This window comes from Danio rerio, chromosome 23, assembly GCF_049306965.1.
Source record: "Danio rerio strain Tuebingen ecotype United States chromosome 23, GRCz12tu, whole genome shotgun sequence".
NCBI lineage: Eukaryota > Metazoa > Chordata > Actinopteri > Cypriniformes > Danionidae > Danio > Danio rerio.
The window spans coordinates 49,750,001-49,775,000 of NC_133198.1; the positions used below are offsets into that span (position 1 = coordinate 49,750,001).

Genomic DNA, 25,000 nt, shown 5'->3' on the forward strand with positions numbered 1-25,000 from the left:
CACACACACACTCTCTCATAGACTCGCATGCATACTCACACACTCAAACACACGCACACACACACACACACACACTTTCTCAACCTGTCACACACATTTAATTACACTCAAACACACTCACACACACAAATACACTCTTTCACACAGACACAATACGGACACACACACACACACATTCAAACACGCTTAGAAAAATACACTTACACACACGCATACTAAACTTTTCACACACACTCAAACACACTCACACAAATACACTCTTTCTCACACACATACACACATTTACTCACTCACCCACTCACCTGACTCACACACTTAGACAACTACACTCACACACACTCACAAATTCTCTCTCTCTCACACACACACACACACACACACACACACACACACATTTCTATCTCTCTCTCTACACCAGTGGTCTCAAACTGAACTCCTGGAGGGCCGCAGCTCTGCACAGTTCAGCTGCACCTCCCGCCTGTCATGTAGCCTCTAGTAGTCTTGATCAGTGGATCCGCTGTGCTTGTTTAGGGTTGGAGCAGAACTGTGCAGAGCTGCGGCCCTTCAGCAGTCCAGTTTAAGACCCATGCTCTACACAGATTTACTTTAAACGCAATTAAATAAAGCAAATGTCATGATCGTTATTAGATTAAGACCACTGAAGGAAAGTTTCCTCAAAAATAGACATCAACTAAAAGAGAAAATAACTGAAATGCAATATAAGACAAGTAGACAATCACCAGCATCTCTATTTACAACTGGTCAAAAGTGTAAAGCAGCTGAATATAAAGTGTAAATGAGTTTAATTGTAAAGAAATGTGCAAACACTCGCGTGTGTCTCCTGTGAGAGAAGGCTGAGGTGAGGATCTGCTGGTCTGATGTGTGAAACGCTGATCATCTGCTGATCTGATCTCTGTTTCTGCTTCTGTGGTGTTCTGCTGCTCAACACACACACACACACACACACATTAGTGTTGTCAACATACTGAAATGTCGTTACGATTCCAGGAAAAACATATTTTACAGAGGTCCAGAGTATCCGCGGGGTCTTCAACGCATTGGAAAACTCTTAAATTTGATCATCTCAAATTAAGGCCTTAATAGCCTTGAATTTCGTGACAAAGGTCTTATTTTATTTATTTATTTTTGCCTTTCCTAGGATTAAAGTTCATACCATAACAAAATTAACTGTTGCTAATTTCGGCTAATAAAAAAATTCATGCAGCGTAACGTTGAGTGTATCTCGCACTCTAGTGGCCCTATCATGCACCCGGCGCAGTGTGGCGTAAGGCGTGGCGCAGTAGTCTTTTGGTAGTTTCAGCTTGGTGTAAGAGTGGTTTTGAGGCGTTGCGCTGCGCTGTTTAAATAGCAAATGCATTAGCGCTCATATGTGCGCACATAGGCGTTCTGCTCTATAAAGGAAGGTGTTCTGAGGCGGACCGCTGGCGCGTTGCTATTTTGAGAAACTATAATAGATTTTTCATTAGACCAAAACTAACCCGGTCTAAACTCCAGCGCAGAGTTGCACCTCACTTACACACTGCTTAATACACACAAGAGAGCAATAGGCAAACATCTTTACATATGAAAACATGTAAATATTAAGGATATATATAGGATATAATAAGAATAGATATAGAATATAAATATAAAGGATTAAAATATTACAAAACATATTATTTTCTAGCCTACATAAATATGAAAAATCACTGCTTTTATGTCTTCATCGCGGGGGCGCAGCATGTGTTTTAGGATATAACTCAGGTTTTTGAGCACACTTCATTATTATTGTTCATTTATTGGTTTGCTGGAAATTAGAACAGAATTTAGAAATAGTTTTGAAACTGATATTTGCACTTAACAAACGAAATTATTTATTTATAGACTAATGGATGTCTGTGCGTAACGGTTTCCCTATCCAAGAGTGAAAGTGAAAGTGATCCATTATCTCTCATTCTCACGCAGTAGATGCTCTGTTTAATTTTTGTCTTCTGTTAATAAACTGTGAACTGTTTGCTTGTGAAATGCTCATTTTTTCCACTTAGACTTACTTTACGTCATGTAAATAGTGAATGCCCTCTTGGCGTGACGCAGCTGGCTCTTAAAGGGAATGGGAGATGAGACTCTGATTGGTTTATTCTCAAAACACACCTATAACTCATTAAGAGAATAAACTCAACCCTTTTAGACCATGAGCCACGGTTAAAAGCGGATTTTCCCGTCCTTAAAAAAAACACGTTCTGACACGCCCTGAAAGCGTTTGCGCCCTACGTCATAGCAGAAAGTGCGTCGGGGTAGTTTACTATGGCGAGGGAGCGCCATCTCTCTCTCTCTCTCTCTCTCTCTCTCTCTCTCTCTCTCTCTCTCTCTCTCTCTCTCTCTCTCACTGTGGTCCATTTGACCTTGACTTTTCCTCTCCTCTCGGCTGTTACAGCGATACTTCTGGATAGAGGTCTGCATTCCCGCGGCACCCAGATTTCCAGCCTGATCTCATAAAAAAACACAAGTATTTTACGTTTTGCCAGTTTAGTGGCTAATTTGTGCGAGTTCAGTTGTACCAAATTGTACAATTTTAAAAAGGAGGCGTGGCAGCTAACCCCACCCCTAAACCCAGCCGTCATTGGGGGATGAGCAAATCGTACTAAATAGTACGAATTAGATCGTACGAATTCATACGAATTAGCCACTAAATCAAAGTTACGAATTGTCGTGAGATTGTGTTGCAGATTTCTTGGGGCGCAGAAATACATTTCCGAATAAAGCGGGGGAAGCGCGCGTACGTGTGTGCATGTGTGTGCATGTGTGTTTATGTGTGTGAATGAGAGAGAGCGTAAGCTGTGTGAAGCTTGCTTGATGCTTTGTGTCTGTGTGTGTGTGTGTTTATACAGACAGCCCCCTCCCCCTCAAATATAAAACTGTGTATGCACCGAGATATCGAATTGAACCGAACCAATGGCATGATAATCGTAACCGAACCGTAAGACCAGTTTAAGTTCACGCCTCTGATTTGTACATTAGAAGCATCGCCACCACAGCCAAGGAACATCCTATATTACTGTGGCTCAACACCAACTCTACGGCAAACACGGTGAGAGAGACACAAGCAGAAGTTGACAGCACTTGAGAGTCTTTCCGACAAAATTTGCAGCAGAGCTGCGAAGGCTATAGTGTTCAACACCAAGTTCAAATTTATTTGTTTATTAAAAATTAAATGTGTGTTGCGCATGTATTAAATATAACTGGCAATTTAAATACAATGTCTTATTCAATTAAAGTCGTCACTTGTACATAATTATTTTCTAGGGTTCAAAATGTATGCAGATTTGACATTTTCCCTCATACTTCTGTCGGAATGGGTGTGAAGTTGGCATTGACTTTCATTTGAAATGGGATTTGGAGGTCTTAAAAAGCCTTGAATTTCATTTGGAGGATGCCAGGGGTACACTGAGGTATATTACTGGCATCACGATGGCGCAGTGGTTAGCACTGTGGCCTCACAGCAAGAAGGTCACTGGTTTGAGTCCCGGCCTGTGTCAGTTGGTGTTTCTGTGTGGAGTTTGCATGTTCTCCCCGTGTTGGCGTGGGTTTCCTCCGGGTGCTCCGGTTTCCCCCACAGTCCAAACACATGCGCTATAGGGGAACTGATCAACTACACTGGCATTAGTGTATGTATAAATGCAAGAGTGTGTATGGGTGTTTCCCAGTGCTGGGTTGCGGCTGGAATAAATTATATTACAATAATGATTTCTTAAACATGAGACTGCAGACTGGAGCACTGATGCTGGATATTCAGAATATTTGTGAGTAATGCTGTGTGTGTGTGTGTGTGTGTGTGTGTGTGTGTGTGTGTGTGTGTGTGTGTGTGTGTGTGTGTGTGTGTGTGTGTGTGTGTGTGTGTGTGTGTGTGTGTGTGTGTGTGTGTGTGTGTGTGTGTGTGTGTGTGTGTGTGTGTGTTTCTGCTGCAGTTTAATCATTATTATTGTGCTGATAATGAAGATTCACACACTGACAGACAGAAAACACACTCCAGCAAAACACACACAGCTGCTCACACGGGATTTAGCAGATCCACTGCTGTATTTCATTTTATTGCTGATAGATGATCATTATTGGGTCATGCTTTATAAATAAAGCGTCATTAGTGAATGTTTATTAACATAAACTAATTAACTATCAATACTTGTAGAGCATTTATTAGTCAATGTTTAACATTAACTAATGCATCGTTCATTCATTTACTTTTTGGCTTAGTCCCTTTATTAATCAGGGGTCGCCACAGAGGAATGAACCACCAACTATTCCAGCATATGTTTTACACAGCGGATGCCCTTCAGCTGCAATCCAACACTGGGAAACATCCATTATCCACACACACTCATACACTAGTGTCAGTGTAGTTGATCAGTTCCCCTATAGCGCATGTGTTTGGACTGAGGGGGAAACCGGAGCACCCGGAGGAAACCCACACCAACACGGGGAGAACATGCAAACTCCACACAGAAACACCAACTGACCCAGCCGAGACTCAAACCAGAGACCTTCCACTTATGCATTATTAATATTAATTGTATTCCATCATGAGTTAACATGAGCGAGCAATACATGACTGTAATAACATTAGCAAGCCTGTATTAATATTGTAAAATGACTTGTATTTAGTTTTTATTGTATTCTCACTCATTCTTGGTATTGTCAGCACTAATGGGGTTTTTGCATAAGATTTTCAGTAATTTAGGTTTACAAGATGTCATTCGACGTGTCTGACTTTCTTCTGTTACACACCACAGAAGATAATTTGAAGAATGTTTTTCAGTTTCTCCAAAATATCCTATATTGTGTTCAACAGACGAAAACAACTTAAAGGTTGAAAATGGGGTTTTATAAACAGTATATTAAATAATTTAATGTGCATATAAGGAAATAAAATATGAAACAAAATAAAATAGGGAAAGAAAATACACAATAAGAAAAAAAAAACTATATATATATATATATATATATATATATATATATATATATATATATATATATATGTGTGTATGTGTGTGTGTGTGTGTGTATATATATATATATATAATTCATGTTATCTTGGTTTTTAAATTATTTTTAAACATTTATTTTAGTTTATTTATAGTTTTTTTAATTTCATTTAATATTTTATTTCATTATATTCTCATTAAATTTAACAATATGTTATTATTTGTTTTGTTATATTCATTCATTCATTCATTTATTTTCTTTTCAGTACTTGAGATAGATTGCTCACAATTCTTTTCGCTGCATTCAGAGTGCATTGTTCATATAGTGTCTTGAGTGCTGGTGAAGGTTTTCAGTCCTATATGTTTCATAGCAACTCTGACAATATTGAAAAGTTTAGAGAAAGATTGCCAGACCACGAGGATAAATCATCTAGTATACACTAAAAATAGGATTTAAAGATGATTCCTTGGATTTAATGCATTTTAAGTTAAAGAGTTGTTAACAAATTATTTGGGCTAAATTTAAACAAACAAATTCAGTTGAACATTACTAAATTTAATATGTTTGTTTAAATTCAACATATATAAACTGTTTGCAACAAGATTGAAGACATTTTTTTTCAGTGCACAAACAACAAACATTTATGAGTAACATTTAATAAAACAACTAATAACATTGAATTAATGAGAATATCATGCAGTAAAATATTAAACGAGCCAAACATCTCTTCTGTTTTCTCGTTTAGTGTGTTATATTTAGTGTGTACACTCCTCTTTTGTTTCTGCTGGCTTTATTATGTGTATTTCTGATCATTAACAGCACTTTAAAGCTTTGCGATGTGCACTGGAGTCTCTGTACTGTAGATTTACTCTTATGTGTGCAGTAAATCTGCACTTTCAGGCAGAGTATCGACTCTGTACTGTTGGTTTATTCAGAATCAACAGAGCGGCTTCAGTAAAGTGGAGCAGAGGTCAGATTATTTTTATTCCTTGGCTTAAATATCATCTGATAAGCTGTTTGTTTTTAAAGAAGCAAATAAAAGCACCGACTGTAAACACTTTATTTATTTAGATCTTTTTTTTATGCACCGTTTTGACCAGAAATATCCAATGTTGCAGTCATTTTAGTTTTGTTTAATTACATTTTTTGGCAGCATTTTTATCTTGTTTATTTATTGCACCAATATATAATGTTATACTTAATAATTCTGTTTATTTCTCATGGTTATTCACAAAATATCACCAGAAATATCCAGTGTTGGAGTCTGTATTTTTGTTTTATGAAATTTATTGGCAGCAATTTTATCTTATTTATTTATTTTAACAATGTATAATATTATAAATTATAATTTTATTTGTTTCACTTTGTTATTTACAAAATATCACAAGAAATATCCAATTTTGCAGTCATTTTAGTTTAGTTTTTGCAGCATTTTCATCCTATTTTTTATTACGTCAATACATAAAATTATAATTAGTATTTTTGTTTGTTTCACATGGTTACTCGCGAAATGCAGGATTCTTTGTGTACTTATTATTAAATATATTAGTTAAATAATAAGAAAAAGTTATTTAAAAGTAAACATTTACTCTTCATGTTATATTTAAATCAAATTAGACTTGCAGATAATATTTACTCGTGCATTTTGTGTTTCCATGTCTATAGTAAAACCGAACCCGAAATCTGGATATCTACACAGGGTTTAGCTGTTGATTTTTTGAACTAGATATAAGAAAGTTTTAATATGTAGACAATGTTATGTTTGAAATATTTTAGTATGATCATTACACATGTATGATTTGTTATTATTTCTCAAGGGAAATGTTATCGCAACAATCGTTATATTCGTCAACAATATCGCATATTTTGCCAATATCGTGCAATCTTATTTTACGTTTTGTTGTTGTTGTGTGTTTGCATCGTATGTTTTGAGGTGTATATTTTATGTTGTGTGTTTTTTTTTATAGTTTTGCATTGTGTTTTTCAGTGATTTACAATGTGAGTGTTTGCATTGTGTTGTGTGTTTGCATTGTGTTGTGTTGTGTTGTGTTGTGTTGTGTTGTGTTGTGTTGTTTTGTCAAAGGTCTGCTGCTTTACTGTTGCTGTGCTATATTTGTGCTTGGCTTGAGTATGTTGTTCTGTACAGCGTGTTCTTTACCTGAATATCTGATAATGTTTAGCCACACACACACACAATGAGCTTGTGTTGATGCGAATATCTTTCATCTGTATATCGTCTGATATCTGACTGTGCTCATTATACAATAATACTGCATTATTATACAATAATTCAACAGTTCCTCATCAATTATTCCTGGAGTGCATTATTTATAATATTTCAATGATTCGTCATCAATTATTTCAAGTGTGCGTTATTTTATAATAATTCAATGGATTTGTCATTAGTTATTCCAGGTGTGTGTTATTTTATAATAACTCAACGATTCATCACCGATTATAAAAGGTGTGCGTTATTTTTTATTGATTCGTCATCAACTATTGCAGGTGTGCGTTATTTTACATTAATTATATGATTTGATATCAATTATTCCAGGTGTGCGTATTTTGTATTAATTCAATGGTTGTTTCCCAGTGGTGGGTTGCGGCTGGAAGGCCATCCACTGCCTGAAACATATGCTGGAATAGTTGGCGGTTCATTCGCTGTGGCGACCTCTGATAAATAAAGGGACTACGCCAACAAGAAAAAGAATGAATGAGATTAATTAATGTTTTGTTTTTGTGTTTTTGTTGTGGTGCGTTGGTTGTTGTTTTGTTTTTGTGTTTTTTTGTTTTGTTTTTTTGTTTTTTGTTTTGTTTTGTTAATTTTAGTGTTGTGTTGTTTTGTTTATTGTTTTGTTTTTGTGTTTTTGTTTTGTTTTGTTAATTTTAGTGTTGTGTTGTTTTGTTTATTGTTTTGTTTTTGTGTTTTTGTTGTTTTTTTGTTGTTGGGTTTTGCTGTTTTTGTTTATTTTTGTTTTGTTTTATGTTGCATTGTTTTTTGTTGTTGTGTTGTGCTGTTTTGTATTGTTTTTATTTTGTTTTTGTTTTTTTTGTTTTTTTGTGTTGTGGTGTTTTTTTGTTGCGTTGTGTTTTGTTTTTATTTTGCTTTTGTTAGGTTTTGTTGTTTTTTTGTTGTTGTGTTGTGCTGTTTTGTATTGTTTATTTTGGTTTTGTTTTTTTGTTTTGTTTTTTTGTTTTGTGTTGTGTTGTTTTTTGTTGCGTTTTGTTTTTATTTTGCTTTTGTTAGGTTTTGTTGTTTTTTGTGTTGCGTTGTGCTGTTTTGTATTGTTTATTTTGGTTTTGTTTTTTTGTTTTGTTTTTTTGTTTTGTGTTGTGTTGTTTTTTGTTGCGTTGTGTTTTGTTTTTATTTTGCTTTTGTTAGGTTTTGTTGTTTTTTTGTTGTTGTGTTGTGCTGTTTTGTATTGTTTATTTTGGTTTTGTTTTTTTGTTTTGTTTTTTTGTTTTGTGTTGTGTTGTTTTTTGTTGCGTTTTGTTTTTATTTTGCTTTTGTTAGGTTTTGTTGTTTTTTGTGTTGCGTTGTGCTGTTTTGTATTGTTTATTTTGGTTTTGTTTTTTTGTTTTGTTTTTTTGTGTTGTGCTGTTTTGTGTTTTGTTTTTTATTTTGTTGTTTGTTTTGGTGTTGTGTTGTTTTTTTATTGTTGTGTTGCGCTGTTTTGTTTTTGTATGTTTTGTTTGTTTGTTGTTTTGTTGTTGTGTTTTATTTATTGTTGTGTTGCGCTGTTTTGTTTTTGTATGTTTTGTTTGTTTTTTGTTTTGTTGTTGTGTTTTTTTATTGTTGTGTTGCGCTGTTTTGTTTTTGTATGTTTTGTTTGTTTTTTGTTTTGTTGTTGTGTTTTATTTTTGCGTTTTGCTGTTTTGTGTTTTATTTTTGTATGTTTTGTTTGTTTTTTGTTTTGTTGTGTTTTTGTTTTTGCGTTTTGCTGTTTTGTGTTTTATTTTTGTATGTTTTGTTTGTTTTTTGTTTTGTTGTTGTGTTTTTGTTTTTGCGTTTTGCTGTTTTTTGTTTTGTTTTGTTGTTGTGTTGTTTTGTTTGTGTGTTCTTTGTTGTTGTTGTTTTGTTTTTTTTGTTGTTGTTTTAACATCACCTATTTCATATTTGTATCCACACTATTCACTCTCTAACTTCTTATGTTAACTTCAGAGCTGTGTGTGTGCGTGTGTGTGTGTGTGTGTGTGTGTCATGTTGTATTTTACCACATTCCTGATCTTCCACAAACACCCAAAACAATCCCACAATCACACGTTGGCTGATAATCGCACATCTCCTGCTGCAGATCTGCACTTCTGCATGCTGTATTCTGAGGGCGTGTTGGGACGCAGCCGACTCTAGTGTGCTTCTCCCCCGTCGGGCCCCTCAGACGGGGATTCGGGCCCCTGTTCCTCATTCTGCTCTGCAGAACTGAACAAATCTGGGTCAACAGCCTGTTCTGGGTCATTATACGGAGATTAGAGTCTGCGTTCGGGATCTGGGGTCATTTCAGAGGACTCGAGTTACACTGACCACAGATCAGCTAAACATCCGTGTTTCCAGAATAAGTCGCGTAGCAAAACACGGGTTAGCATTAGCACTAGCTGACGGCTGAATGTGTTTCTGTGTCTTATGCAATGATGATCTCAGCAATGGTGAGTTGATGATGTGAGAATGCGCTGGCTGTTTATGAATATGCATAATCACAGTCATTATAATGTCGTGTGTTTGGTGCAAACTATTTCTAAACAGTCAGTTGAGCTCATTTATGAAGAGTCGTTTATTTGGCCTTTGCCATGATGAGTGTATAATATTTTATTATTTTGCAAGATACTAATATTGAGCTTAAAGTGACATTTAAAGGCTTAATTATGCAAGTTTTTGGCCATCACTGATTTGTTCTGCAGATAATTGAAAACCTTCATTTTAAAGGGGGCTAATATTATTGACCACCACAGTTTTACATATTTATTTGTGCTTAATTCCAGCCAAACATTCACGTTTACAGTTCTCTGGTGCAGGAATAATTTAGTTAATATATTTAAAAACTAGCATGACAATCTGTAAAAATGTTATGTCGTTTCAGTACAACTAAAATAACTATATACACTAAGTGGCCACTTTATTAGGTACACCTCACTAGTACCGGGTTGGACCTCTTTTGTCTTCAGAACTGCTTTAATCCTTCATGGCGTAGATTCATCAAGCTACTGGAAATATTCCTCAGAGATTTTGCTCCATATTGTCATGATAGCATCACACAGTTGCTGCAGATTTGTCGGCTGCACATCCATGATGCCAATCTCCCGTTCCACCACATCCCAAAGCTGCTCTATTGGATTGAGCTCTGGTGACTGTGGAGGCCATTTGAGTACAGTGAACTCATCGTCATGTTCAAGAAACCAGTCTGAGATGATTGAGCTTTATGACATGCTGCGTTATCCTGCTGGAAGTAGCCATCAGAAGATGGAGACACTGTGCTCATAAAGGGATGGACATGGTCAGCAGCAATACTCAGGTAGGCTGTGGCGTTGATGCTCAATTGGTACTAATGGACCCAAAGAAAATCTCCCCCACACCATTACACCACCACCACCAGCCTGAACCGCTGATACAAGGCAGGATGATCCATGCTTTCATGTTGTTGAGGCCAAATTCTGCCCGATCATCCGAATGTGTCAGCAGAAATGGAGACTCATCAGAGCAGCAACGTTTCTCCAATCTTCTATTGTCCAGTTTTGGTGAGTCTGTGTGAATTGTAGCCTCAGTTTCCTGTTCTTAGCTGACAGGAGCGGCACCCGGTGTGCTCTTCTGCTGCTGTAGCCCATCCGCCTCAAGGTTGGCCGTGTTGTGTGTTCAGAGATGCTCTTCTGCAGAGCTCGGTTGTAACGAGTGCTTATTTGAGTTACTGTTGCCTTTCTATCAGCTGGAGCCAGTCTGGCCATTCTCCTCTGACCTCAAGGCATTTGCGCCCACAGAACTCTCTGTTCTACATCGCTTTGGAAATATTTCTAAATAATCAAAACTTCACTAAGTTGACTGATAATCTTGTCTTCAACTTTAGTTTGTACTGTGTGACATTATTATGTGTGTTTATAAATGCAAACCTTTGTTTGAGAATGTTTATACACACACACACACACACACACACAACACATTTCCACTAGTGTCTGCCTGTCCCTGCCTATTATTAACCGTTTATCAGCAAGTATGAAGTATGATCTTATTCTGCATCCCTAATTACACACGACTACTGCCTTAATAACGATTAATAAACAGATAATTAAGTGTACTTAGGCAAAACTCACAGTTAATTGTTAATAAATAGCCAGAATTGTGTCATAATGAAGCATGCCTGTCTGTGTTTGTGTGTGTTAGTGTCAGTCTCCGAGGACGGCGGTGTTTCGTAATATTCTGCACGTATTTCCCGATACTGCATGCATGCTTTATGAAGCGTTTCTCTTTGTATTGGAAGACGCTTCTGTTTTGCGCGGACCACACAGTGTCAGAAACGAGCGGCTGAATCTGCTCGCGTGACCCGAACTCCTGGTGGAGCGCAGATTATTGAGTGTCAGGAGAGTTCGTATGGTTTAATCCCGCAGAGTGAGAAGTGAAACCTGAATCAGGTCTTATACGGCCTCAGCTCTTTCCTCTGCTTCTTGTGGCTTTCAGTTCTTGAGAAACAGCAGAGTTCAGATGAAGTGATGAACACAGGGCAGAGCTCATACTGCAGACGCACGAGTCCAGATGAGTCCAGATTTGCATTTTCACTTCACTTAATATGCACAGATGTGTGTTATTTACTGATTATTCTACCCATATGGGAGCTGTGTCAGTGCTTATCACTGTGGCCTCACAACAAGAAGGTCTCTGGTTTGAGTCTCGGCTGGGTCAGTTGGTGTTTCTGTGTGGAGTTTGCATGTTCTCCCCGTGTTGGCGTGGGTTTCCTCCGGGTGCTCCGGTTTCCCCCACAGTCCAAACACATGCGCTATAGGGGAACTGATCAACTACACTGGCCGTAGTGTATGAGTGTGTGTGTGTGTGAGAGAATGAGTGTGTGTGTGTGTGTGTGTGTGTGAGAGAATGAGTGTGTGTGGGTGTTTCCCAGTACTGGGTTGCAGCTGGTAGGGGTTTCACTGTGTAAATCATATGCTGGAATAGTTGACGGTTCATTCCATTGTGGTGACCTCTAATTAATAACGAGACTAAGCTGAAGGAAAATTAATGAAGGAATATATCTGGGTATGCTAATGCTAAAGTTAGCGCTAGTGTGTGTGTGTGTTCAGTTAACACATCTGACAGTGCTCTGGTTCTTCGACAGCTCCTTGTTTCTGGAGTGTGTGTGTGTGTGTGTGTGTGTGTGTGTGTGTGTGTGTGTGCGTGCATGCGTGATGGTTTCTGTGAACGCTGCTGGTGTCTGAACTGTAGGAGAAACACTGATCTCAAAGCAGCTGCGCACACACACACACACACACACACACACACTCCAGAAACACAGCGCTGTCAAAGAACCAGAGCACTGTCAGCTGTGTTTACTGAATACACACACACACATATTCTCTCATACAGCATTTGGCACAAAAAAAACACACTCACAAATGCTCACACAAACACACTTATAAACACACACACACACATACACAGTATCAGTCACACAAACACTTACAAACTCACACTCACACAGCATGTCACACAAACACTCTTAAAAACACATACACACACACACACCGTATTAGTCACACAAGCACAGACAGCATCAATCACACGAACACACTTATAAACGCACACAGACACACAAACACAAACACACACACACACACACAGCATCAGTCACACTCACATACACACACTTACAAACACACACACCCACTCACACATATATATAGCATCACACGCACACACACACACACACACAGCATCAGTGACACAAGTGCAGATGTACACACAACATCCTGCGTGTGTGTGTGTGTGTGTGTCTGTGTGTGAGAGTGTGTGTTGCTGCAGTATGTTCACTGCTTCTGCTGTGCAAAAACAACTCCACTTCCAGGAAGAGCCACACACACACACACACACACACATGAAGCAGGTGTGTTTGCCTGTATTCATCAGTGTGTGACCTTTGACCTCTGCTCTTCTGTAACTGAAGCTCAGCTCATTGCAGTATTCATTATTTCTGCACACACACACACACACGTACACACACACACACACAGCTGTGAATCTGCTCAAACACACACCTTCAGTTGGAGACGTGTGGTGTAACCCGTGGAGTTGATGATTGGATCTCCTCTTCGCTCATCTGTTGTGTGATTGGATCATTCGCTCATGATCATCTGTTCATGTAGAGATGAGCGGTTCATCTGCTGCTGATATTGTTGACAATGCAATTATTAAACATTAAATATCATTAATATAGAGCGGCACGGTGGCTCTGTGGTCAGCACTGTGGCCTCAAAGCAAGAAGGTTGCTGGTTTGAGTCTCGGCTGGGTCAGTTGGTGTTTCTGTGTGGAGTTTGCATGTTCTCCCCGTGTTGGTGTGGGTTTCCTCCGGGTGTTCCGGTTTCCCCCACAGTCCAAACACATGCGCTATAGGGGAACTGATCAACTACACTGACCGTAGTGTATGAGTGTGTGTGTGTGAATGAGTGTGTATGGGTGTTCCCCAGTACTGGGTTGCAGCTGAAAGGGCATCCGCTGCGTAAAATGCTTAAGTTGGTGGTTCATTAGGGACTAAGCTGAAGGAAAGTAAATGAATGAATAATAAATCATAATAAATCTATGTATTTTCATACATTTAAATTTATCAACAATTTAAAATGTTGCTGTTTTTATTACATATTTAAAGGTTAATCAAAATAAATGTCTTCTAAATGTGTTTTTATCTATTTATTAAATAATAAGTCTAGAAAATAAACATTAAGAGATTACGTTATTCCAATAGTTAAAGATTTCTAAACTTTATTATTTTAAAATATTTGTTAAATAAATTATAAAGTATAAATATACGCTGTTTTTCATTTCCGTATTTTCGTTTATTTTTCTGAAAATAAATAAATAAAATGCTGTACCATTCTCCTCATAATGTGTTCTTATAAATTATTAACAGTATTATTAATTAGTTAAAGCTGTTATTGATTCAGCTGATTAGACTATTAAAACGTGTTTATTAAACTAGCATTTATTTATTTTAATGAAGTATTTTTAGTAAAAGTTTAATAGTTATTTATTTAATGTTTAATAAATCATTAATCCAGAAAAAAATTTGAATAATAGAATTTAAGGGGAACAAAAATGTATGCAAATATATTTAAATTATTGTATGTTTCCTGGTTTTGGTTAAATAAACATGCATTATATACAGTTAAAGTCAGAATTATTCACCCCCTGTTTATTTTCCCCCAATTTCTGTGTAACAGAGAGCAGATTTCCTCTACATATGTCTAATCATAGTAGTGTTAATAACTCATCTCTTATAATGCATTTATTTTCTCTTTGTCATGATGACAGTAAATAATATTAGACTAGATATTCTTCAAGACACTTCTATACAGCTTAAAGTGACATGTAAAGGCTTCACTAGGGTAATTAGGGTAAAGTTAGGGTAATTAGGCAAGTCATTGTATAACAGTGGTTTGTTCTGACTATCCAACAACAACAAAAAGCTTGAAGGGCTAATTATTTTGTCCTTAAAATTGTGTTTAAAAAATGGATGTGTGGAAGCATTTCTTTTTCTTTCTAAAAAGATACGAGAAAGGAGAAAAGGTGACAGACAAAGAAAAAAAACGGTATGCAGGCACTGCCAGACTGTGGTGAAATATAAGTCGGGGAATACGACTAATAACAGTCATGGGGACTGCAGAACACAGCACACTGTTCAGATTGATGCAGACATTAGCCCCTTTCACACATACAGACCTTTCCGGAAAATTGCATGGTTGTATGTGTGAACAGGTCCTTTTTGAAAATACCGGTAAATTCGTTCTGGCTATTTTCCGGAAAGAGAAGTTGTAACATTACCGGTAATTTGCCGGAATGCTGCGCTGTGTGAATGCAGAAGGAAGATTCCCGTAATAAGCGCGTGCACGTCTAGAACGTGCTGACGTGAGACGTCTGCTTGAGCCAATCACAACAGTCAGAAGCATTTACGTCCGCGCGGTTTGTGAGGATAAAAGCCTTTGAATATTTTTCCAGACACATTTAGCTGCTAGAAGTTAGTCAGATCACGTTTATATGTTCATCTAAATGCCAACTGTGCAAATAATCATCGATAAGATGCTTATGATAAGCCGTTGTTTGTTTACGTTCGTGTGCCTGTGAAACAGCCTGTGAGCGCCTGCACACGCACATATTATGAACATCTCGACATGTGAAAGTGATCCTGCGAAAGTTTTTCACAATATTGATCATCCACAGAGTTTGTGATGTAGTCAAATGTTTACAAATACAAGCGCAGCCGTTTAAAGCTCATTTGTGGTGAATGGTGTCAGAATTTACCGGTATTTTGGAATGGATGTGTGAATGCTCTTTTCCGGAAAATTTCCGTAACGTCCTCGCCTGTGTGAACAGCGCTTTTTTGAACATACCGGTAAAGTCGTTCCGGAAATTTTCCAGATATTTACCGGTATCACTGTGTGAAAGGGGCTATTGACTTGTACAGCAAAGAGACCTCTATCTCACTCATGGCTTGTCCTCTCAAGTGGTGGAAAGAGAATGCACAACGTTACCCACTGCTGTCAACCTGGGCTAAATCATATCTCTGTCCCAGAAACCTCAGTCCCAAATGAGAGGGGTTATTCTGTTGCAGGGGACATGCCCAGAGACCCCAGCTTTAACCAGATTATAGTTATATGATCATTTTCCTCTAAGTGAGTGAGTGAGTAAATGTTGAATGTGATGAGTTTTCAACAATACTAAATTGAAACTTTATTTTTTTATATGGTTTAATATTTTTTGTTATTAAAATTAAAAAAATTGAAGTTCCTGTTTGGAAGCTTACAGATAGACGGCTGATTTGTATGTCATTGATATGTTCAGTGCTAAGCTAAATAAACACTTTTGGCACTTTTTTCGAGTCTTTTCATTAGTTTTGTTTTTCCTGTAAATTATTCAATAAATACCGTACCGTGCCATTCATACCGAGGTATTACCATACCGTGAAATTCTGATACCGTTACATCCCTATATGAGAGACTTGCTTTGTTTACCAAATAAATTGAATCTAATTAGATTTGCAATTTAAACATTGAATAAAAGTCAAAAGGGCATTACTTTTTATTTCACATATTACGGTTTTAGTTATGATACTTCCAAAATAAATCCTTAGAAATCTTTTTACCGAAATCCTCCGCAGAAATAGCCAAACACCTCCGCAGATTCCTCCTGGCCCTGGGTATGGCTTATAGACTGATTCATATACATTGAATTTATTTTACATTAAGAGTTCAAGCTACTGAGTGAGTGCTGGTGTTGATTTGAGTCACAGTTCACTTCCGTTTTCTAACAGTGTGCTGGTTTTATTTTAAGCTCTGTCTGCTGCTGCGGCTTTCCGGATGGCAGTGAATGTGGTGTAAAACAGTGTTTAAACAGTAGGAGCGTTTCACACTGAATGAAGCACATAATCTGCACCTGGGTTATTCTCATAGTAGTTTAATATAAATAATAATAATAATTCCCTAAATTTATATAGCGCTTTTCTGGACACTCAAAGCGCTTTACACATCGGGGGAATCTCCTGATCCTGCATGAGGCGACGGCAGCCATATTCCACCAGACCACACACCACACACCAGCTGACTGAGTGATGAAGACAGTTCTGATATGGGGAGCAGGTCAGGAGCTCAGGTTAACGTCTCATCTGATAGATAAAGTCCTCTTCACTATACTGGGGCATTAGGACTCGCACAGACCACAGGTTGAGCGCCCCCTGCTGGCCTCACTAACACCACTGCCAACAGCAACCTAGCTTTCTCCCATCCAGACAATGACCAGGCTCAGCCCTGCTTAGCTTCTGTGGCTGACCATGTAGAGTAGCAGAGAGCGAGCTGCCGGCGAGTAAAATAATTATAATAATTTTTCTGGTTATTAATTGCATGTTTTTGCTACACTTACTGCTTTATTTTTAGTGTAACACACAGGTTGTCATTTAAATGATATACGTTTTACCGCTCCGCTGGATTATTGATGCGTTGTGCTGTTATCCGTCTCTCGATCCTCCATAATCAGCAGCTGATGTTTTTCCTGCATTAGCACCTGTCATCTGCATAAATGTAGAGCCTCATGCTGACGCTCTGCACGGATTGGTGCGTGTGTGGGGTCTCTCAGCCAATCAGGAGTGTGTTCAGCATTGAATATGGATGAGCTGTGAGTGTGTCTTCTGCTGTTTTCTGTGCCTAAGTGTGTTTTCTGCTGCTCTGTGTGTGTGTGTGCAGTGATGGATCTGATGGCCGTGAGCACGTCTGCGACGGGTCAGGATGAGTTTGACCGTAACGCGCCGCGCATTTGTGGAGTGTGCGGAGACAAAGCCACCGGATTCCACTTCAACGCCATGACCTGTGAGGGATGCAAGGGTTTCTTCAGGTAATACACTCATTTAATAGGGGAGAAAGGTCAGTTAGAGTCCGAATTACAGCAAAAAACACAAATAAAAAAGAAAGCAGTGATTTCCAGATATGCTTTGACTTGTGTTTGATTGTACACGAGATGAACGCACAATATTAGATCAACTTCATTTCATTTGTTGATATACATCCTTACCTGTCATTCAGTTTAGCGCAGTAATCAGGTAAACTGCTGGAGTCCTGATGGTGTAAAGATAATGACAGGTGATGGTGATGAGGATCTGCCTCAAAAGCAGCATGAGGAAAGCGCTAGTGCTTTAGGAGCAGAGATGGGCAGAGGATCGCCAGTTTGACCACAGATATGAGAGAAAGTGAGTGAAGTGTGTGAACACAATGCTCCTCAGAGAAAGAGAGGAAGACCTGTGGATATTTCCCCTTCAGAGCATCATTAAAGTGCCATGAAACCCCTCGTTTCAGCAGGGTGTTTTCACACCTCTACTTTGGAAAAATTCAGAAAAGTGGGCGTGTCCAGCTCTGTTTAGGGGGGAGTGTCGGAGGAAGAAAAGAGGCATGGTGTGGGAGTGTCTATTTGGGCACGCGCGAGGTTCAGAGTCAAAATACACACACAGGAGAAAGTGATGTTGTTTAACCTACATGGACATCTGTAGTCGAATTATTTGCCAAATGATTAAATGGTGGACTTAAACTGCAGTTTGGCTCTTTCATTCAGGGAATTCATTCATGCCCCTCGCGACAAACGAGATATTTGATTGGAGGAGCTGCTCTAAGCGTGTATTTTTCATGCAATGTTTGATACCGCACGGCGAATGAGAGAAAAAAAAACTCAGGATTTCCCGGAAACTTAGATGCACACGGCAGGTAGTGTCAGAAAGCCACGTGTGTTATTCCGGTCACTAAATGCGGTGAAAACCCTACACGAGGTTTAAGTTTGGTTGTGGTGCTAACATGTTTACACTCGGTGCAATAGTTAACTTAATTCGATACGAACAAACTGAATAAACAAAGAGCACTGGTCGCTCACTTACCAAATCTGTAGAGACAGGACAATCACCAGCAACTAGAGCCGCGTCTTTATTAAGAGGAGACGAGCAGCGAATCCGGATCTCAGCGTTTGCAGATGAGAACAGCTCTCAGGTAAACAATAATCCTCCTTAGACACGTAAGTTATTGTTGTCGAGCGTCGCGTACACTGTTAATCCACACGTGACTCCAGCTGCGCTCTCACAGAGAGAAAATGAAAACAAAACTTCACTGCAGCAAACTATAAAAGCAACACTTCACGCTTGTTTTGCCAACACAACGTGGCGTCTCTGTCGTCTAAACACTGTGACAGTAATGAATATTAATGAAGTAGCACAATAGAGCGCGCTGATTGGTTTGAACCAAGCCTTACTCATGCATTAATGCAACACACTGTAAGACGTAATAAGACACACTCTGGCTCAGACGTCCAGTCTGCACGCTGGAATACAGGCTATTATCTCATGGCCGTGACGCAGCTTCAACAATTCGTTTCAAACAGGAAGTACGAATTTGCTTGAAATAACGCAAAAACAACCAATTTACACTTTTTAGTGAAATATAGGTGTCTTAATAGTGTTTATAGCAGTGTGAGACACATATACCACTGTCAACAGCTCAACACATGTGCTCTGGTGTTTCGTGACCCTTTAAAAGAAGGAATCTGGAGGAGTTTAGTGCGTAAAGGACAAGAGCGCAAGCTTAAACTGAACAACCCTGTCTGGGCGGGACCAAGAGCCACGCGAATGACGCGAGCCCGATGGAGCGATTGTTTACAAGTATGGAGTCCCGTGAAGGAGCTCCGGATGGAAAGTTTTGTTCTGTGTTTACCTCATGGTTAAAGTTGCTGCACGTCCGCCGGTTCCTGCCTCAGAATGAGCGAGTTTGAGCCACTTGTACATCCCGGAAGTGTTCAGGAAAAGCAAAACAGCAGAGAAGAAACTCGACACAGAGTAACATTTACACCTCACTGCCCACTAGTGCTTCAGAAGTGTTAATGCAGACCAACAGAGACAGCAGCAGAAGTATAAATGCACAGCCACGCGCGTTGCATGCGCTGTGGGTTACGCCGGTCACCTGACGCAGAAGTATAAACCAGGCTTAATGGTCCAGCCGAGGCTCGAACCTGCAACTTTCTTGCTGTTAGGCGATTGTGCTCCCCACTGAGCCACCGTGATGCCCAGAATTGGAATATGTGTTTATTTGAAGCGATAAGAATAATGTACACATTAAATGATGTTTGTTGTGTTGTCTGCACTGAAATACACGTCTAAGTAAATTTAGAAATCACTGGATCACTGGTCACCAAGTGCAAACACACACACACACACACACACACACACACACTGGAGTCTATTAGAGTTGCACAGCACACACTCCACAGCATTAGCTCAACTCAACAAACGTTTTCAGGAAATGGACAGCAGTAAGCAAACTTCTCAAACCATAGCGATGACAGGTTAAACAGTTCCTCGGCGGTGCCTGAGATGTTGTATAAACACAGTCTTAACTCAGTGACACGGAGCCGAGTCTGATATTTTCATCCGTTCAGTCGTGGTAAAGGTCAGACGGACGCAGCGTCTCCCTCTGGACAATCTGCAGCTCATTAGACGCTTCGCTTTTATAACCGTGCTCAGAAACATCTGTGTGTGTGTGTGCGTTAATGAAGCCGGTGTTTATCATGAGGATAAATGAGCAGAACGCTTCATTATATCTCAGCCTGCAGAACAAAAACGCCCTGCTTTATTGGCAGTGTACACACTACCTGACACAAGTCTTGTGCTGGATCTCAGGTGGAAGAGCAACAAATAATAACTTCCACTTGAAAAGTGTCAGAAGGTGGATTTCTCTGCTGGATCATCTGCTGATCTGCATCCCAATCACCACCAATACTGCAGAAGACCTACTGGAACCAGCATGGAGCAAGATTCTCAGAGAAATCAGTCAAGTTTGGTGAAGGAGAAGTCATGGTTTGGGGTCATTCAGTATGGAGAGATCTGCAACATCAACAGCCTGAGGTATCAAGACATCTGTGCTGCCCATTACATTACAAACCACAGGAGAGGGACAATTCTCCAGCAGGATAGCGCTCCTGCTCATACTTCAGCCTCCACATCAAAGCTCCTGAAAGCAGAGAGTGCTCCAGGATTGGCCAGCCCAGTCACCAGACATCAACATTATTGAGCTGATGAAGGAGGAGGTGTTGAAGATGAACACAAAGACTCTTGATGAACTCTGGGATCCTGCTGAAGCTTTCTTCTTCATTCCAGATGACTTTATTAATCAGTGATGTGAGTCATGTCAGAGATGTATGGATGCAGTCCTCCAAGCTCATGATGGAGTCAGACACAATCTTCATTCTGTCTCCACTGCAGCAGGACTTTATATTCTATACTGGACATTATTTCTGTTCAGTGATGAGACTTTAGTCTGAGCAGAGTCAGAGCGCACTGTCCTCATCAAATCAGTCAACATCAAGACATGATCAGATTTATTGAGCTCAAATCAGCAAAATCTAGAGGCCTTCACCTTTCATAGAGACACTTCTGACACCAGATCAGCCACTAGAAGAGCAGATATTATCTGTGTTCCTAAAACATGGAGAGGACACAAGACTTCTGTCAGGTATTGTGTGAATATACTGTCATATAAACAATTATTGTAGTGTAGAAACATGTAATGACAACACAAGACAAGCAATACACAAACACTACAACAGTACAAACAACGCAACAGTGTATATATATATATATATATATATATATATATATATATATATATATATATATATATATATATAGTTGGTCAAAATGATTCACCCATATATATGTGTGTGTGTGTGTGTGTGTGTGTGTGTGTGTGTGTGTGTGTGTGTGTGTGTGTGTTTGTGTGTTTTCGTAAGTGTGTGTTAAGTCTCTGTCAGTGTTTTGACTCTGGATCTGGATTATCCCTCAGTAACCATAGTTACAGAAAAAATACCAACAATAATTCAGTGTTTATGACCGTCATAAAAGCAAGAAACATCCTGACTTCAGACGCAGTTTGACGGAGAACGCAAATGATTTTACTGCAGATTCAGAGATGTTTTGATGTTTCCATAGTTACCGGCTGAAGTATAAATAAATACATATTTTCATATGTTACCTTCTGCAGTGTGTGTTTAAGTGTGTGCATATTTAGTTCATCATGTTTTATCATCTGTATGTTAACATGGTATGTGCATTTTATATTAGATTATATATTATATTACAGACCACAGCAGTTTTGTACTATTAAAATACCTGTCAAACTAAACAAGATATTATATATTGTAAAATGTGAAAATACAATATTTATTGGATTTTATTATAAATTGATTTTAAAAAAATGTATCATAACTTTTTTAACTTATTTTTTTTTACTTTATTTTATTAAGTTTAAAATTGATTTTATTTATTTTTATTTTTTACATTTTTTCCACTGGATTTATTTGATTTTATTTTTTATTTTGTTTTATTTATAAAAAAAAATTTATACATTTTTTTATTAAATTTTTTTCAACTGAATTATTATTTATTTGTATTATTTATATTTTACATTTTGTTACATTTTTTTAACTGATTTATATTATTTGATATATTTTTTATTTAATTTACATTTTTTTACATGTTTTATTCATTATTACATTTTTTCAACTCTTATTTTATTAAGTTTTATTTTATTGTTATTTTTAATAAATTTTTTTAATTACATTTACACAATTGATTTATCTGATTTACTTTTTGTCTTTTATTTTAAACTTTCTTTTATTTTGTTTTTATTTTATTTTAAAAATTGTACATTTTTATAATATATTTTATTTTTATTTTAAGTCCACGCATTTTTTAAATTTGATTAATTAATTAATTAATTTATTTTATTATTTTAAGATCACACTGAAACTAACTGACCTTCTCAACTGATTTTTTTCATTTTATTTATTTTTAATTTAATTTTATTTTTGTTTTAGTTTTTTTAGATGTTTTTATTTCTTATTAAATTTTTTCAACTGATTTTATTTTGTTAATTTTTTATTTAATTCAATTTTTACCTTTTTATTTTTATTAAGTTTGTTCAACTGATTTATTCAATTTAATTTGATTGATTTTTTTATTATTAAATTTTTTAAATATTTATTTGATTTTATTATTTATTGATTTTTTTATAAATGTTTTTAATCATTACTTTTTTTCTACTTATTTTTTACCTCATTTTATTAATTTTAATATTGATTTGAATTATTTGTATTAATTTAATTAGATTTGTTTTTCCAGTTTTTACTTTTTATTATTATTTCAGCCAAACTAAAAGAACTTAGACTTTTCTAGAAGGAAAAATACTGCAAAAAACACTTATCCCATAAGAAGGTGAATGATTTAGCCTGGTTTTATATATGTACGTGTGCACACAATCTTGTGTGTATATATAATGTGTCAAATTTAAACCATATTTTAGATTAATTATATTTCTAACACATTTCTACGTTGATATTCCTTGTTTTTGTGGATATATAGAGAATTTTACCACTAATGTTTCATTATATGTTGACTCATTCAGCTCTCTCTCTCTCCGTGTGTGTGTGTGTGCAGGCGCAGTATGAAGCGTAAGGCCAGTTTTACCTGCCCGTTCAATGGAAACTGCACCATCACTAAAGACAACCGGCGGCACTGCCAGGCCTGCAGACTGAAGCGCTGCATCGATATCGGCATGATGAAGGAGTGTGAGTCTGGGGTCAGGGGTCATGGGGTCACCTACATCATCATATCAAAGAACAAACACAACAGTCAGACGGGAATGACAGGAGATCAGAGATATACAATCACATGACCACACTCAAACCAATTATTTTAGTTATTTATTTTTTATTTAAATAATTTGTTAATAATTTTTTTTTATTTTAAGACCACCCTGAAACTGTCTGACCTTCACAATCAATTGATTTAATTTATTTTTATTTTATTTTCTTTATTTTTACATTTTTTTTCCACCGGATTTATTTGTTTTTATTTTTATTTTGTTTTATTTATTTATTTATGTATTATTTATTTTTATAAATTTTTTATAAAAATAATTTAACTGATTTATTTATTTATTTAATTATTTATATTTTACATTTTTGTTAAATTTTTTAACTGATTTACTTGATGTGATATATTTTATTTATTTTTATTTTATTTAATTTACATTTTTTTTACATTTTTTTAAATAATAAATTTTTAAACTCCTTTTATTTTATTAAGTTTTATTTTGTTTTATTATTATTATTAATTATTTTTAATTACGTTTACACAACTGATATATTTGATTTACTTTTTAAAATTTTTATTTAATTTCTTTTTATATTTAATTTAATTTTAATTTTATTTTTAAAATTTTAAATTTTTATGATATTTTTTTAATTTTTATTTTAATTTTTTAATTTTATCTAATTATTTGTTTGTTTATTTATTTATTTTTATTTTTTTAAGACTATACTGAAACTGACCGACCTTCTCAACTAATTTATTTCATTTTATTTATTTTTATTTAATTTTTGTTTTATTTTGTTTTTGATTTTTTTACATGTTTTAATTTCTTATTACATTTTTTCATATATCTTTGATTTAATAACATTTTTTACCATTTTATTTTTATTAAAAAAAATTTCAACTGATTTATTCAATTTAATTTGATCTATTTTTTATTAGATTTTTTATAATTATTTGACTTTTTCATTTATAGATTTTTTAAATATTTTTTTTAATCTGTACTTTTTTCAACTTATTTTTATTTCATTTTATTAATTTAAAAATTTATTTTATTTATTTTTATTTTATTTTTTACAATAAAAATTGTATTACATTTTTATTTTTATCTTTTTTCTTTTTTTTTTTTTTTTATTTTTTATTTTTTTTACTTCTCAACTGATTTATTTTTATTATTTATTTATTTTAGGATTATATCATATTATATTATATTACATTATATAGTATTATTTATATATTTTACTTAATAGAGCATCTGCTTTTTATTTTAACTAAATGTATAACATCACCACTTAGATTTTATATATACACACACACACACACACACACACACACACACACACACACACACATTGCTAGGGTGATTGCCATGCATACCATATTACACAACAGCACTGAATGCATTAAAACATTAAACCGCTTTGTTTAGGAGTGAAGGAGTTCATGAGTGTGTTGTGGTGTAAAAGCTGTCCCACACACACACACACACACACACACACACACACACACACACACACACACACACACACACACACACACACACACACACACACACACACACGATCATGCACACACACAGTACATTCGGGGAAACACAGTTGCTGTTTCTAGACTGGGCTGACAGATAGAGACACTGAGAGCGAGAGACTCTGAGAATGAGTGAGAGAGAG

At 36.5% G+C, this 25,000-nt stretch overlaps 1 protein-coding gene across 6 annotated transcripts in view; it reads left to right on the forward strand.

Moving 5' to 3' along the window:
- Positions 1–25,000, forward strand: part of vdra (vitamin D receptor a) — an 82,613-nt gene that overhangs the window by 44,146 nt on the left and 13,467 nt on the right. For 5 of the 6 annotated variants that reach the window (XM_073937963.1, XM_073937961.1, XM_073937962.1 and 2 more), the window contains 2 exon segments: positions 17,398–17,545; positions 23,175–23,305. In XM_073937963.1, coding sequence (XP_073794064.1) covers positions 17,400–17,545; positions 23,175–23,305 — 277 coding nt within the window. In that variant the 5' untranslated portion in view covers positions 17,398–17,399. 6 annotated transcript variants of the gene reach the window in all.